Source organism: Sardina pilchardus, chromosome 13 (genome assembly GCF_963854185.1).
Source record: "Sardina pilchardus chromosome 13, fSarPil1.1, whole genome shotgun sequence".
NCBI lineage: Eukaryota > Metazoa > Chordata > Actinopteri > Clupeiformes > Clupeidae > Sardina > Sardina pilchardus.
In genome coordinates, this window is record NC_085006.1 from 2,832,314 (window position 1) to 2,847,241 (window position 14,928).

A 14,928-nucleotide genomic window follows, 5' to 3' on the forward strand; every position below is an offset into this window, starting at 1 on the left:
CAGTTACAAGGCACAGTTTCATGTTTTGCTTTGCTGTAAAAGCACTTTGCACCATTGTGAGATTTCATAAGGTTGTAAACTAAACAATTGTGGGTGATAGCAGGAAGAAAAAATCTTCTGTAGAAGTCCTAAACCAAAGAGATTGTTGTTGTAACATGCTGAAATTGCATCGGAAGTGTGAATTAAACATACCTCTGTCTGCATGAAGACACCATGGTGCTGGCTACACTTTCAGAATCTTTGCCAAACCAAAAGGAAGCTCAACGGATTTTAATGCTAATATATTTTTAAAAAAAAACTCTTTCTTTCATCCAGTAAGATATCAAAAATGTGTGTAAAACAAACATTTGATGGACGATAAGTCATTTCAATGGTTCAAAAACTCACGTAGGCTTATATGATCTGACACAGTTGACACAGTACTCTAAGTGTAATGAAAAAAATATCTTAAGTGTAGCCTAACAGCCCAAACTTAATGTGATATTGATGAAAATGTTTTGATTATTCAAAGAAATTGTGAATAAAATGTATTTGTTCATGACCAGAGAGTCCAACATGAAATTACCTTGCAGTAAAAAACTATGGAACTCCTTCCAATAACTGGTGTGATGATCATGCTTTAAAAATAAACTGTGCTTAGCTTCTCTTGATCTACTTGTTACAAGCTTTCTCTTTGGTTGCTCAAAGACAGAGGTGGAAAAGTTCAGCTTCAGAAAGTGAAAGTCCAAACATTGGATCTACCTGTGCACCTAACACAGGTGATCTCACTAGCTGCTCTACCTGGCTGAAGAGTTGTGCTCATTAGAATCAGATGGTTTACAGTAATGGCTGGACTTTTCCACCTCTGCTCAAAGACTGTTGAAACATGTATGTTTGCTCTTGCATACTGTATGTAGATTGAACAAAATATGTGTTCTAAAGCCACACCCACTACCTCACTAATATTCTTTGGTGACATCCAAATGTATGTCTGCATTTGCATTACAGATTGCCTCTGCCATTATAATATTACTGCTTTGCATACTGTATGTCTATATTTTTACCATAGTGTGTCAGTGTGTGTGTGTGTGTGTGTATGTATGTACCTGTATGTATGTACTGTATCAACCTGTTTGTGTGTGTGTGTGTATGTATGTGTGTGTGTGTGTGTGTGTGTGTGTGTGTGTGTGTGTGTGTGTGTGTGTGTGTCTATGTATGTCTGTGGTCTGTACAGTGTATCACTGAGACAAGTCTGCAACAACAAAGTATTTAGCAACCCCCATAATTCTTATCTGAATTGCACAAGTCCACTCGAGCCATTATGTGGCGGTCTTACAAATCACTGTGCTGTAATACAATGTGCTTCAACAATCACTGTGCTTCTACAATGTGTGTGTGTGTGTGTGTGAGTGTGTGTGTGTGTGTGTGTGTGAAAGAAGAGTGTGAGAGAGAGAAAGCACCACTTGTGTGAGTGTGCGAGTGTATGTGTGTATTGCCTGTAAAAACGTGTGTGTTTGCCTTTTGTGAGTGGCTGTATGTGAATGCTTATGTGTGTTTGTGTCTGTGCTAACTTGTGCACTGCAGTTGGTTAGTTATGCTGAACCTCAAAGATGGCTGGCTGGTTCAGTAGTCAATGATGCCTTGTCCTGAAGACCTCTTCTCCAGGCAGCAAGAGAGGCCTTCTCAAAGACCGAGATGGCTTAAAGCATCATACCTGTCTTTTGCCCCTTTGCGAGGAGTGTCTTAAAGGAATAGTTCGGAATTTTGGACATAGGACCTCATTTCCAACTTTGCCGAGGTGATATAGGTCGGTGGAGACCGTTTTTAACGCGTTTAACCCCTTCCTTCAGTTGCAGCGTTCCCCTTTGCTAACGCTGGTTCTGAGCTAGCGCATTTCAACGGTAACATCCAAAACAGTCTTACTCACTCCACAGCACACCCGAGACAAGTAAATTAAAACGTCAGACTATCGATATACATGTCCGCGTTGATAGAATAATTTTAGAAATAAAACTAACCTTCCAACTCAATGATTTATTACATTTTGAGGGACTAGTTTCTCAATATCAATCCGCCACTGCCATACAGGGAACAAAGTAGGCTATTGCAATGCGATGCAAGGTTAGTTTTATGTGCATCGATAGTCTGACGTTATCATTTATTTGTTTCGGGTGTTCTGTGGAGTGTTTTCAGTGGCAGGCTGGATGTTACTGTTGACTTACGTTATCTCGGCACCAGATTAGCACGAGATGAACGCTGCAACTCAAGGAAGGGCAGAAATTCACTGAAAATGGTCTTCGCCGGCCCCGGCAGTGGCGCAACTGGCTGGGGCACCTGCACCGTACGCCGGCGACCCGGGTTCGATTCCCGCCCCGTGGTCCTTTCCGGATCCCACCCCGACTCTCTCTCCCACTCACTTCCTGTCATTCTCTCTACTGTCCTATCCAATTAAAGGCATAAAAAGCCCAAAAAATAATCTTTAAAAAAAAAAAGAAAATGGTCTTCACCGACCTATATCACCCCAACTAAGTTGGAAATGAGGTCCTATGTCCAAAATTCCGAACTATTCCTTTAATGCTTTATGTTGTATTTGTGGGGATGATGTCTTGTTGTGTTGTTGTTGTCTAACATGTCTTATTTTTGTTTTCTTTGTTTTGAGTTTTGGTGTTTTTGTGATTTAAATGTTATTATTGACTTTGCATTTAGTACCAGCTGGACCAAGTGAATTTATGGTTATGTAACACATTCGCAAAGGACTGCAGATGAAAATTAGCTGTCCTTATGTTTTGTGCCTCATATCCCCTGTGCTGTGTGTTTGCCATTTTGTGGGGGGGGGAATCCCAAGAGACACATATTTCTATGTTAACATTTCCATCAATCTGCTTTATATTGAGTGCTGGAATGCTTAATCAGTCAGTCTGGCCTTGAATGTTTCCCTGATGTAAAAATTCTCAATATGACTCAGACATCTGGTTAGTGTTTTATGGGTTAAAGGCTACACTTTTGTTAAACTCCTGTATTTAAGTGTGACTCAACACAGCCATGCTATCTATCACACAGATCTGTATATAGATGTCTTCAGCCTCTGACGTCAGACATCAGAATCGTGTCCTCTCTTAACTTGATTGTTTGGAGCAACAGTGGTGGAACGGAGTCTCCATAGCAATGGTAAGGAATGCTCAGAAATCATTATTCCCACTAGGAAATGTAACACCGACCTGAGATGGAGCGTCACTGCCCTCCAGAGGCTACATTAGTTGTTGAAAAGCAAAACAAATCCATTCATTTCATTAAAGAAAACGTCAATCTGGAAAAGGAAAACAATACCTTATACTTCAGTAAAATATTGTCACACGAGAGTCAGTATTAATATATCACTGTATAAAAATGGCCCTGAAATTTGCATAAAACTATGTAAAATCCTTAAAGAAAAGTATTGTAAACCCATTTTTTTGTTTATATCACTGTGAACTTTTGTAAACTATTAAACAGAATGTTTTGTTATATTTACAACAACAATATGTGATCATAATCAAAATATATTTGTTAAAACTACTCGGTATCAAAAACAGAGAAACACTGTAATGCTCAAAACAAAACAATTGTGTTAATTTGACATGCAAATATTGTATAAACTATAGTTTAATTGAGTTATTTTTAGAAATACCACCACCAGACCTCACTGGACATCACTGGACATTTTTCCAGTGGGCCCAACAATGTGTACAGTACTTTCACCAAAAGTGGACATTTATGTCAATGTGTCCATTACACAATTTTAAAATGGCAACTCTGATAATATTGGACAATAATGAGATTGTGTAAAGTTAATGTATTTATATCCTGCCAAGACCGAGAGAGAGAGAGAGAGAGAGAGAGAGAGAGAGAGAGAGAGAGAGAGAGAGAGATTAAACGGAGGCAAGTAAAGGCTGCGTTGAGTCACACTTAAATACAGGACTTTCAAAAGCGTTGCCCATAAAAACACTTCTTTATTTGGGAACTGAATCCAATTATGATCAAAACACTGCTGAGGACCTGCTCACTGGGTGTGCCTAACTGACTCACCAATGACTGCATGTTAACCCTTCAAAGACATGTTCTGTATTTGTGTGGAGTTCAGCATTTGGAGCACACAGACAGACACTTTGATGTTATCACTTAGTCAAATCGGAGTTGTGTGGGACTTCATCTCCCACATTCAGCACAGTGGGCGTGATGGCAGGGGAGGTTGATGAAGAGGATGAGCTAGTTGGGTAAGCAGTTGCTCCTGACTGGAACAGGATACATGAGTCACTCACTCACTTGCTTCCCTATTTATGTTTAGATCAGAAAAAGTTCTTGTTTGGTTTCAGAAACATTCCCTGATTTTTGTGAATAATCATCACAGATGCATGTTCTGCTGTCTGTGGTTTATTGTATCTGAAGCCTGCAACAAACAATTTACCAGATGGATTTATAATAATAGGCCTATGTAGCTACATTTTCAGTTTGAATCTTTTGATTTAACACTTTGTTAACACATATTCGTTTCCAGTCCTTTCTACTGTGACACTCAGAGGTATTTACACTGAAAGTCTGAATGTTTATTAAGAATGTACTAAGACTTAACAAAGCTTTAAATCATGGCAACTTTGGTAGCACTTAGCTAGCCCAATGCATTCATTATTGGATCCAAACAGAGATGAAGTTAGAAGTGACCAAACACCTCCATGTTTTCCCTATTAAAATACAGTTACACTAGTAGTCACACGACCAAGTATGGTGAGACAAAATAAAACGTGGTGCATTTCTAAGCAGGTAAAAGGGATAACTATATTGTGTGGCGGAATAATATTGGGAGCACTTAGACTCTGCGCAGTAATATCCTCACTCCAAAGTGAAACTGAAAGTGAAAGAGTGAGCATATTACTGCGACACACAATATAGTTATCCCTCTTACCTGCTTAGAAATGCACCACGTTTTATTTTGTCTCACCATACTTGGTCGTGTGACTACTCGTGTAACTGTATTAGGGAAAACATGGAGGTGTTTGGTTGCTTCTAACTTCATCTCTGTTTGCATTGGGCTAGCTAAGTGCTATCAAAGTTGCGCCGCGTGCCACAGCCAGTGAGTGCACGCATTGAAACGTGAGAGGTATGTATCAACTCGTCTTAATTAGGGGAACAACGTAATTTAATATGAAAAAACGGTGAAGTGTTCCTTTAAGAATTCATATGACATGAACAGCATTAATTCAGGAACCCTTATCATAATTAATCTTTATTCATTTTATGGGGCATGTCGCCAAAAGTTGACCACTCCCTCCCCCCACTGACGTGCAAAATTATATCATTGTGGAGTGATTTTGTGAATGATTGAAACAGTGACGGACAATCAGAATCCATTGAATTTCAGACATTAATTCTAAGAGCATATTTTTAAAGTTGTCTAAATGTTAGCGTTGTGGGAAGTCCTTTACACAGCCATTTCTAAGAGACAAATGACGTTTTTCAGCAAGTATCATGAAAAGCTACTGTCTACCCAAGTATCAATCTTTGGAGAGATCAGCCCATACACTTGGAGGAAGAAAATAACTGAATTACTCCTGTCATCCAAAAGTACAACCCAAGGAACACTTGATCACCAGACTATGAAGAAATGTCTACAGAGTGTCTGCCTAGTGTTTGTTTTGATCCGTGGAAGAGACAGCTTGGAAACAATGGTTTGTTCAAACGGGAAGAGACAAGGAGGCGGGAGATACATTCACAGATTCTTATCTAAGTGCATGGTATGTAGGAATGCATGCTTAAGCAAACACTTAAAACCCAAACAGTCAGACTAAAAAAAAGAATTATTCAACAAAACTCAAGAAAAGTAACTAGTATTATTTGTAAAACAAGTGTTTTTAGTGTCAGCCTAGATTCCCATGATCCTTTACAAGATAATCAAAATCATCAAGCTAAACTTCACAGTTCCTGTTTTCAGGGGATATTGTATGTTTCTGTTAACCCTTTCATGCACGCATTATGAAAAAAAGTGTCTAGATTTTTTTAGTATTGATTTTATTACTCTATATGAGCCCAATATTGAAAATCAGTTGGAATTTTTTAAAAATATGCTTTTATATAGAAGTTATGTTATTGTCCACGTATGTGGACAGTGCGCAACAAAGGGGTAAAAAAGGATAAAATGTAATGACAGAAAATGTGGAAACTTTGGCCCTCTACTTCCTCCATACTACCCACCCAGCCCTCTACTACCCCCATACTACCCACCCACCTCTCTACTACCTCCATACTACCCGCCCAACCCCTCTACTACCCCCATTATTGCTCACCGACCCTCACCCACCCCTCTACTACCCCCATATTACCCACCTCTACTATCACCACTACCCAACCACCCCTCTACTACATCCATACTACCCACCCCTCCACTACTAATCCACCCACACCTCTAGTACTCTCATACCCACCCCTCTACTACCCACCCAACCCTCTACTAACCCCATATTACCATACCACCTTGGCATTACCACATGTAATTAGGTCATTATTTATAAATATGTTTACCAAATGTTTGTTTCTTTGTAATTTAAAGCAATTAAAATCATATTTGAAAAAAAAAAAAAAAAAAAAAGTCCTAGTTACAAAATCTAATTTTTGGCCATTTAACTCCTCTGTTGCGCAACGTCCACATACGTGGACAGTTGCTTTTTAGGGTCTACAAACTCTATTTTACATCCGATTTAATTTCTGAAAACATAGAGTTGTTCAACACACTCTCCTGTACAGCATAATATTTTTTTTTACATGATTTTGCCTTCTTGAGTACTAGCTTTTTACAGATATGCCTGGAGCATTCACCATATGGCCATTACTGTCACTCATGTTGAATTGATGATGTCATCAAGCAGTCAATATTCCAAATATAAGATGATACATATTGTTAATATATTGCCAAGGACCTACTAAAACTGCCCTGAAGTGGATTGGTGTATATCAACATGATAAATAAGTAGAAAACAGAGTTAAAGTTACTGTCCACGCATGTGGACGTTGCGCATGAAAGGGTTAATACAAGTTGGACTAAAACAATATAGTTTTGACACAGTCAACAGAAGATTTGAGGTAACATAATTCCGTTACTTAGTGTAAGTCAGACTAGATTCCTGTGTGATCCTTGCTAAATAATCAAAAATGTAAAATTTGCATTAAAACACAATGTTAGACATGGGTTTTGTGAAACGGATTATTAAGTCAAGTATAGCATTAATTATAAGCCTGACATCACACTGTTTTGGCTCAGTTTCCCAACTGTGTAGTCCATCAGTGTTGACAGTTCAACGCTGCTGCTGACAGTTCAATTTCCTGCTACACATCATTGTGCGATTGTGAGGAGTGAGATATGTTTGCAAGATGTTCCATAGTTTTCAATCCAGTGAACTTCACTGAATTGTTGGGACTCTGAGTCACCTTTAACAGGGAGTAGACACACACACAACATTCATGTTACTGGCACTCAAATCTAACAATTACTGGCTCAAATGATTGAATAAATAAACAAACATTTTTAGGTAGTTTCTTGAACGATCTCGGTTTACAGTGAGGGTGGGTTTCTGAAGATAGGTCTACAGACCTACACAAAGATCTACATATCTCAGTATGTTTGTCCGATTTGCCAGTAAAGGGATGTAGTATCTCTTCTTGCTTCTTTTGGTCAAAACAGACCTATACTTTGATGGATCTGAAGTGGATAAAGGTCCTGGAATTACAGCCCATGATTGTGTGTGTGTGTGTGTGTGTGTGTGATTGTGTGTGTGTGTGTGTGTGTGTGTGTGTGTGTGTGTGTGTGTGTGTGTGTGTGTGTGTGTGTGTGTGTGTGTGTGTGTGTGTGTGTGTGTGTGTGTGTGCGTGTGTGTGCGTGCGAAGGCATCAGCCATACCATCTGAACAGAGATTTTCAATTAGAGGTTGTGTCCTGTTTACAACAGCTTATCATAGCAGAAATGTTCCACGCTGATCCCTCTAGTTCATTGAACATGTTTATATCACTGAATGACCCATGACTAAACTACTTTTTCAGAAAGAAGGTGAGGTGACTCAGGAATATGAAGGGAAGTACCAGCCACATGGTGTCTCAGCAGTTCCTCCTTTATATTACCTCAGTACCTCCCTTCTATCAACTGTGGTCACCCCTACACTTCAAAACATATGGACTGACCCATTCTCACAACAATATTCATGGCTTAATCATGGATTAAAGCAAAATTAGTCAGAAAATGATCTCAGATGTGCTCAGAACACACCAAAAACATACTGGTCATTTTCTGCTAGTAAGCCTACCATTTCTCCTACCAAGAACTGTTCAAGCGGTGCCAGGATGTGTCAACATGTTTGGGTTATTTGTGCCAAGTCCTTCCTGAAACACTTGTCTGATAAAAGTAAATAGGCTAGTGCCAGGTTAAAAGTGCATGCTGCATATTTGTCCATCTCCCTTGTCTCTGAGCCGGGACTTAAGTGCTGCAGAATAGGTGGGTCTTATTGACATACCTGTGTAAATATATGGCAGTTCATGTTGCTCATGTCATGGGGTTCCCTAATTGTGAAACTACACCCTTCAAGATGGCCAGAGTCACACACCAGGAATTCTTGTTTTTTGCACGGAAAGACACGTCACTCAAGGGTCCTGTCTGTGCTTGCATTTCTGTGCACAACCATGTTCCCATCGAGAAACAAACAAACAAATAAGCAAACAAACAAACAGAGACAAAACTAGTCCAAAACAGTGACAGTATCAACGTATTGTCCTCTTCTTCAAAAGCTATGTGTTGCCGTAGTATTGAAATCATAGGCTTATTGCACCTTGTGCATGCTTGCTGTGTGTTGCTTCTATCTGTTACAGACATGATTCAAATTGCTGTCCTAATCTAGCCCCTGACAGCAACTGACCTTAGAATAGAATCTGTCCTGATATGCCAGGTCTGGGATGGGTGCCGCCCAGTCTATTGCATTCTGGGATGGTTACTCAAAGACGCATGGAGCCACATCATTATCATGGGTTGCCAGTTCTGTCTGGAAAATAATAGTTCCTTTAAATAGACACATAGAGCCTTTAGGTACATTCACATGCCTCTCACGAGGCAGGCCCATTTCCTAAAACAAGTTCAAAAATGATAGCGGCTATCATCGGAGAGCATTTTTCATATTCATTCATTGATATTCTTACTTTTTCATAATGAATTGAAATGTTCTTACTTTTTCTAATAGAATTGTTGCCGACCCATCACACCCCTTTCCTATCCAATATATGTCTCTTTGTTATCTAATGGATCAGAGTAGAAACTTGTTGTTATCATCATTAATGAATGAGTGTTTGAACATAATGTGTTAACATTTTAACTTCCTCTCATGTTTATGTTATGCAGCACAACTTCCCTTTAGAGCAATAAAGTGTAAAGAATTCTCATATAAAACCACTTTTATTCAGTTCATCTTACAGCCCAATTTGGACAGTAGCTTGGTCTGGCTGTGTATTACTTTAGCAATTACAACTCTAAAGCAGTGCTCTTCCTCATTGAATCTGGGCCATCTGAGTTTTGTTCCAGGTATCAGCATCAGCATAAGGCTGCTTGTAAAGATTTCCGATTCCCGCCTAACATTCACCTCATACCCTCCCCCAAAACAGCTTTCAAGGAAGTAACTTCAGATGTTCAACTTCCTGCCAGTGTGTCATTGCTGTTCCTTCTAAAATTATGACAGCTTTGCACCATGTGGTGATATCATTGCAGACTCAGGGGTCCTTCAGGCATTCCTGTAAGGACCACAGAAAGCCCAGTGTGAAACTAAGCACTTTTGGACTGCTAGGCTCACAGTGGTTAGGTACTTTCTCATGATTCACCGGCGCCTTGTACTGATTGGTGGAGGAGTCCAGATATAAGGCGGAGAGCGGCTCAGCCTGCCACACACTGCAGACTCTCAGCATGGAGCTCACCTGCACCCTCCTCCTGGCTATGCTGGCCCTGGGCTCTGGAATGCCCCTCTCCTCAGAGGAGACTGACAACCGCTTGTTAGCTGAGGTAAGTCAGCCTCTTTAGGACTAAATCAGATACACAGTAAATCTGACAGAGACAGATATCAGTGTGAAGATATGTTTGGGATCTGTGGAAAAAATCTATGGGCATTGATTTCCTGCTGAACAAAATATCCCTTTCAGCGCCTGAATTACATCTCATTACATTGATATTTCACTTCTACTTCTACATTTCACTTCTACTAAAATCAGCGCTTGGTCTATATAAGAACATGGTGATATTACATCTCATTTAACACTACGCTAGTGAATTAACCTACCTTCCTTTTGCTTTTCCTGGTGTTCAGAAGTACCTCCGTAAGTTTTACCACCTGCCAAATGGACTCCAGGGATCGCGTAAGCCCTCCGGCAGCTTTCAGAGTAAAGTGCGGGAGATGCAGGCTTTCTTTGGCCTGGAGGTGACAGGCAGCCTTGATGACAAGACCCTGGAGGTCATGCAGCAGCCCAGGTGTGGAGTTCCTGATGTGGCTGAATACAACGTCTTCCCCAGAAACCTCAAATGGGAAAAAACTGAAGTGACATACAGGTAACTCACACAACACTATGAAGAAGTAGAAAATAAGAGTGGGAAGACATCAGCCATCAAATGATTATGACTGATCGTTGACCGTATGATTGTTGGGTTTTTTGCTCTCTAGAATAGTCAACTACACTCCTGACTTACCCAACTCAGATGTGGACAAGGTGCTCCATAAAGCACTGAAGGTGTGGAGCGGAGTGACCCCTCTGACCTTCAAGAGGATGAAAGAGGGCATTGCAGATATCATGATCCAGTTTGGACATGGAGGTTAGGCATTCATGCGTCTCAATTACTTTGTTCTCGCTTATGCAGACCAGTAAATGAAATGAGTAAGAGCCTTGTTGTAAAACGTTCCTGAAGATAAACTCTTCCACCTCCTCAGAGCATGGAGACTTCAATCCTTTTGATGGGCCAAATGGTCTGCTGGCCCATGCCTATCCCCCTGGTAACGGCCTTGGAGGAGACACCCACTTTGATGAAGATGAGAGGTGGACAGAAGACTCAGATGGTAAGCCTTTTAAGGTGTTGGATCTGCTCAGTCAATTAGGGTCAGTGAGTTAGGGTCTACCAGCTGAACTCTGCTCCTGTGCTCTTTTCTCTAGAGTATAATCTGTTTCGGGTGGCGGTCCATGAGTTCGGCCACGCCCTCGGCCTTGCTCACTCTGAAGACCCAGGGGCCCTGATGTACCCCATCTACTCCTACACTACAGGATATCCCCTGTCTGAAGATGATGTGAATGGGATACAGTCTCTCTATGGTGAGTGCAGTTCCCAAGATGTTACTTCTTGAGTGATGTTTCATGTTTTGATTTTCTTGACATCAATATGTTGCCACTTCCTCACTCTTACATCATTGTAACCCCCCATCCTGAAAACATGATATAGGGAAAAACCCTGATTCGGACAAAAAGGTGCACCCTAAGCCAGTGGCCCCAAACAAATGTGACCCAATGCTGACATTTGATGCCGTGACAGAGCTCAGAGGAGAGACATATGTCTTCAAAGGGAGGTGTGTCCAGTTCTTCATTGTTCAATATCTATAGCAAAATATATATATACGTAATGTGTGCACGGATATGCATGTTACTGTATCTTCTATATTTATTGGTGACATTGATATGTTGATGCTTTGACTTTACGCTAATTTTCCCCCTTTACTCATCCTGGGTAGATTTTATTGGCGGCTTCATCAAAACATGCCTGAACCTGAGCTGACCCTGATCAAGTCCACATGGCCAATGCTCCCAAACAAAGTGGACGCTGCATTTGAAAACCCACACAAGGACATGGTGTTCATATTCAGTGGTAGGCTGTGGCTATTTTCATACGGGTAGTTCCCCTTGCATGTCTGAGCATGTCTACAAGGCTTATGGGAAGTCTGTGAATTAATGAGTGTGCTCTGAACTCTGACAGGCATCCGTATGTGGGCCCTCAATGGCTACGACCTGGTGGAGGGCTACCCCAAATACATCCATAAACTGGGCCTCCCAAAGACGATCAGGAAGATAGATGCTGCTGTGTACATTCCAGACACGGGCAAGACCCTTCTCTTCACTGAGGAAGACTACTGGAGGTGAGCTATCTCTCTCTCCTTTCATTTCACTAGCCTTTTTCTGTCTTGTGTCTGCCAGATATCTGGACATGATATTGTAGATAATCAAGTACTGTACATTTACACCATCGCTGTACTAATGACAACACCAACTGGGCAATCATCTTGTTCACAGCTTTGATGAAGAATCAGGCAAGATGGATAGTGGATATCCCAGATCCATTGAGGATGATTTCCCTGGAATAGGAGATGAAGTGGATGCTGCTGGATATCGTTATGGTATGTCAAACAATCTCACTCATTCACAAGCTCTCAAGACCTCTATCTATTCAGAATGAGGTTGATGTATTCTAATTTATTAATTTATACCCACAGGGCATTTGAATTTCTTCCGCAAAAGCCTGCAGTTTGAGTACAGCTACAACTCACGGAAAGTCATCCGGCTCTTGAGACCTAACTCCTTTCTCAATGCAGTGTGTTAACAAGTGAAAGAATGAAGTATGCAGGGCAATACTACTCTATTTATGAAACTGCTGTATGTGTACATCTGCTGGAGCAGGTTTGATAGCTGATGTACTGTAAATGTGATTATCACCCAGAGGAGGGTGCCACTGATGACATGTCTAATGGACTGAATGTTTTTATTACTTATTTAATTATGTAATTCATACAAAATAAATATGTCTGTGTGCGTCATACATAAAATGTACTTGTGTTGGAACCTAATACAAAATATTAACAAAGGTATCCAAGTATACCTTACCTTATTTATTTTCACATTGAATATATCATAGCCTACTTTAGCATGATTAGCATTCAGCAGAACATCTGGTTTGGAGAGGATGTAGACTTTTCAGACTGAAATTGATGGTAGCCATGCTTTATGTTGATTTGAATACACCTAATTAGGAAATAATCAACACACATCCAAACAATTGTTCAAACCAATAATACTTCAAATATACCAACATGGGATTATTCAATTAAATCTATTGATAAAATATATAAGGTCATCACTGCCTCACCAAAAACACAATGAAACAAACTACCAGAACAATACAGAAGTAGCCTACAGTTTATTTCTGACATAAATATACTGACCTGACCTGACCCTGACCACAAGACAACAAGGTTACAAAAAAAGCTACCATCTTTGCCAATATAAGGAAATCCAGTATGTTGAGATTTTTACTAAAGCAAAATAACAGGGATTTGGAATTATCACACCTGTTAAACTCTTGCGGGGACGATGAAATTGGAAATGCAGATGGTTTCCTGAGCACGGTTTTGTCCTTTGCCTTCAAGTGGATACGGTGATCTCCGTTGTGTGAAAGCCGCCCACTTTTATTTTTGCTCTCCCAGAGCTAACTTGCGATGCAGAAGTTAGTTAGCAAGATAGATCTGAAGTAGCAAAAATCAAAGTGTGCCGCCTTCACATACTGGAGATCACAATATCCACTCGAAGGCAGAGAACAAAAGTGTGTTCAGGAAAACATCTGCATTTCAGACTTTTTTGTCCCTGTGAGAGTTTAACAGGTGTAATACTTGAAAATCCCAGGAAAAAACCTCCAGATTCCGGATCTCAAAAATGGCAGCTTTTTTGTAAGCGAGCTTCAGGGGACGGGAAGGATATGATATCAGACCCAGAAGCATATGCCTACGGTGTCTGATATCATATAACACAAGTCCAGCATGCATCACATTCAGCAACAGACCGCTGAAGTTCGCCTACAAAAAAGACCCAAAGCTGCCATCTATGCCCATATAAGGAGATCCGGGTGTTAATTGAAGCTAACTGACTTGCATTGTAAGTTAGCTCTGGGGTAGCAAAGATCAAAGTATGCCGTCTTCACCTAACGAAGATCACAGTATCCACTCGAAGGCAGAGGACAAAACTTTGTAGTGCAATACATCTGCATTTCCAATTTCTTCGTCCCCGCGAGAGTTTAACAGGTGCAATAATTGAAAATCCCTGTTATTTGGGCAAAGATGGTAGCTTTTTTGTAGGCAAGGTCTATGGGTGCCTCTCAACATCTCTCCTCGATCCTTGATGCTCGATCCTCGAGGGGCGTTCCCACTGATCAATAACTAACACTGGATAGACAATCTCATTGTTGCCGCCCCATCATTCCTCATCAGATCAGTGAGGACGAGGATCTTGGAAGGAAGGGAGGGTGTATAAAACACCATATGAGAGGCACCCTATGCACAGTGCTGTATGAAGTCCAATGAGCCTTCTGTAGTGAATACTGTGATGCAATTTCCTGCACTGGACTAAATATAAAAATGTTTTAGGATTGCTAAAACATTCTACTGTTTTCTTGGTTCTGTTCTTGGTTCAACAGTTGCTCAGACCTGGGTTGGCCACTGGGTGGTAGCAAACATCGAACAAAACACGAACACAGTATTCATGGCAAGCCCCCATGAAATGAATATCACTAGTTAAAACCTTTAAAAATATAGTAGCCTACATCTGCACGTGTCAGGCTCTTCACTCATGCTGAATACTACTCCACAACACAGATGTTTTTTTCACTTGAGCCCCTGTCCTCCCAAATATCTTGGCACATCCCAATTCCAATCCCATCATGTATGCAATATAATCACACCGTTGAAACTGATGTATAGACAAATACACTTATATCAGGCTTTATATCAGGTGTGCCCCTGTTATTTATTCTGCTGCTGCTGGCCGGTTGCTACGTACGCTTTACCTTGAAACACATTTGCCGGCCAGCTGAACCATATTCTGCTATATAGCTAATGATGATCAGGTGGCGCTGGGGTAACTTAATAAGAGCAGTGA

General features: G+C 40.6%; 1 protein-coding gene across 2 annotated transcripts; it reads left to right on the forward strand.

The window, feature by feature from the left end:
* Positions 1 to 4,930: 4,930 nt before the first annotated feature.
* On the forward strand, positions 4,931 to 12,839 carry LOC134099913 (collagenase 3-like). 2 transcript variants are annotated; one of them, XM_062552949.1, is made up of 11 exons: positions 4,931 to 5,113; positions 9,884 to 10,036; positions 10,338 to 10,576; positions 10,689 to 10,837; positions 10,953 to 11,078; positions 11,173 to 11,328; positions 11,456 to 11,579; positions 11,742 to 11,875; positions 11,984 to 12,143; positions 12,298 to 12,401; positions 12,498 to 12,839. In XM_062552949.1, the coding sequence occupies exons 2-11, from the start codon at positions 9,941 to 9,943 to the stop codon at positions 12,602 to 12,604; spliced, it is 1,395 nt and encodes a 464-aa protein (XP_062408933.1). In that variant the 5' UTR covers positions 4,931 to 5,113; positions 9,884 to 9,940; the 3' UTR covers positions 12,605 to 12,839. The 2 variants fall into 2 exon arrangements, with proteins under 2 accessions (XP_062408933.1, XP_062408931.1); XM_062552947.1 differs by lacking the exon at positions 4,931 to 5,113 and having other exon boundaries at positions 7,897 to 10,036.
* The last annotated feature ends 2,089 nt before the right edge of the window (positions 12,840 to 14,928 follow it).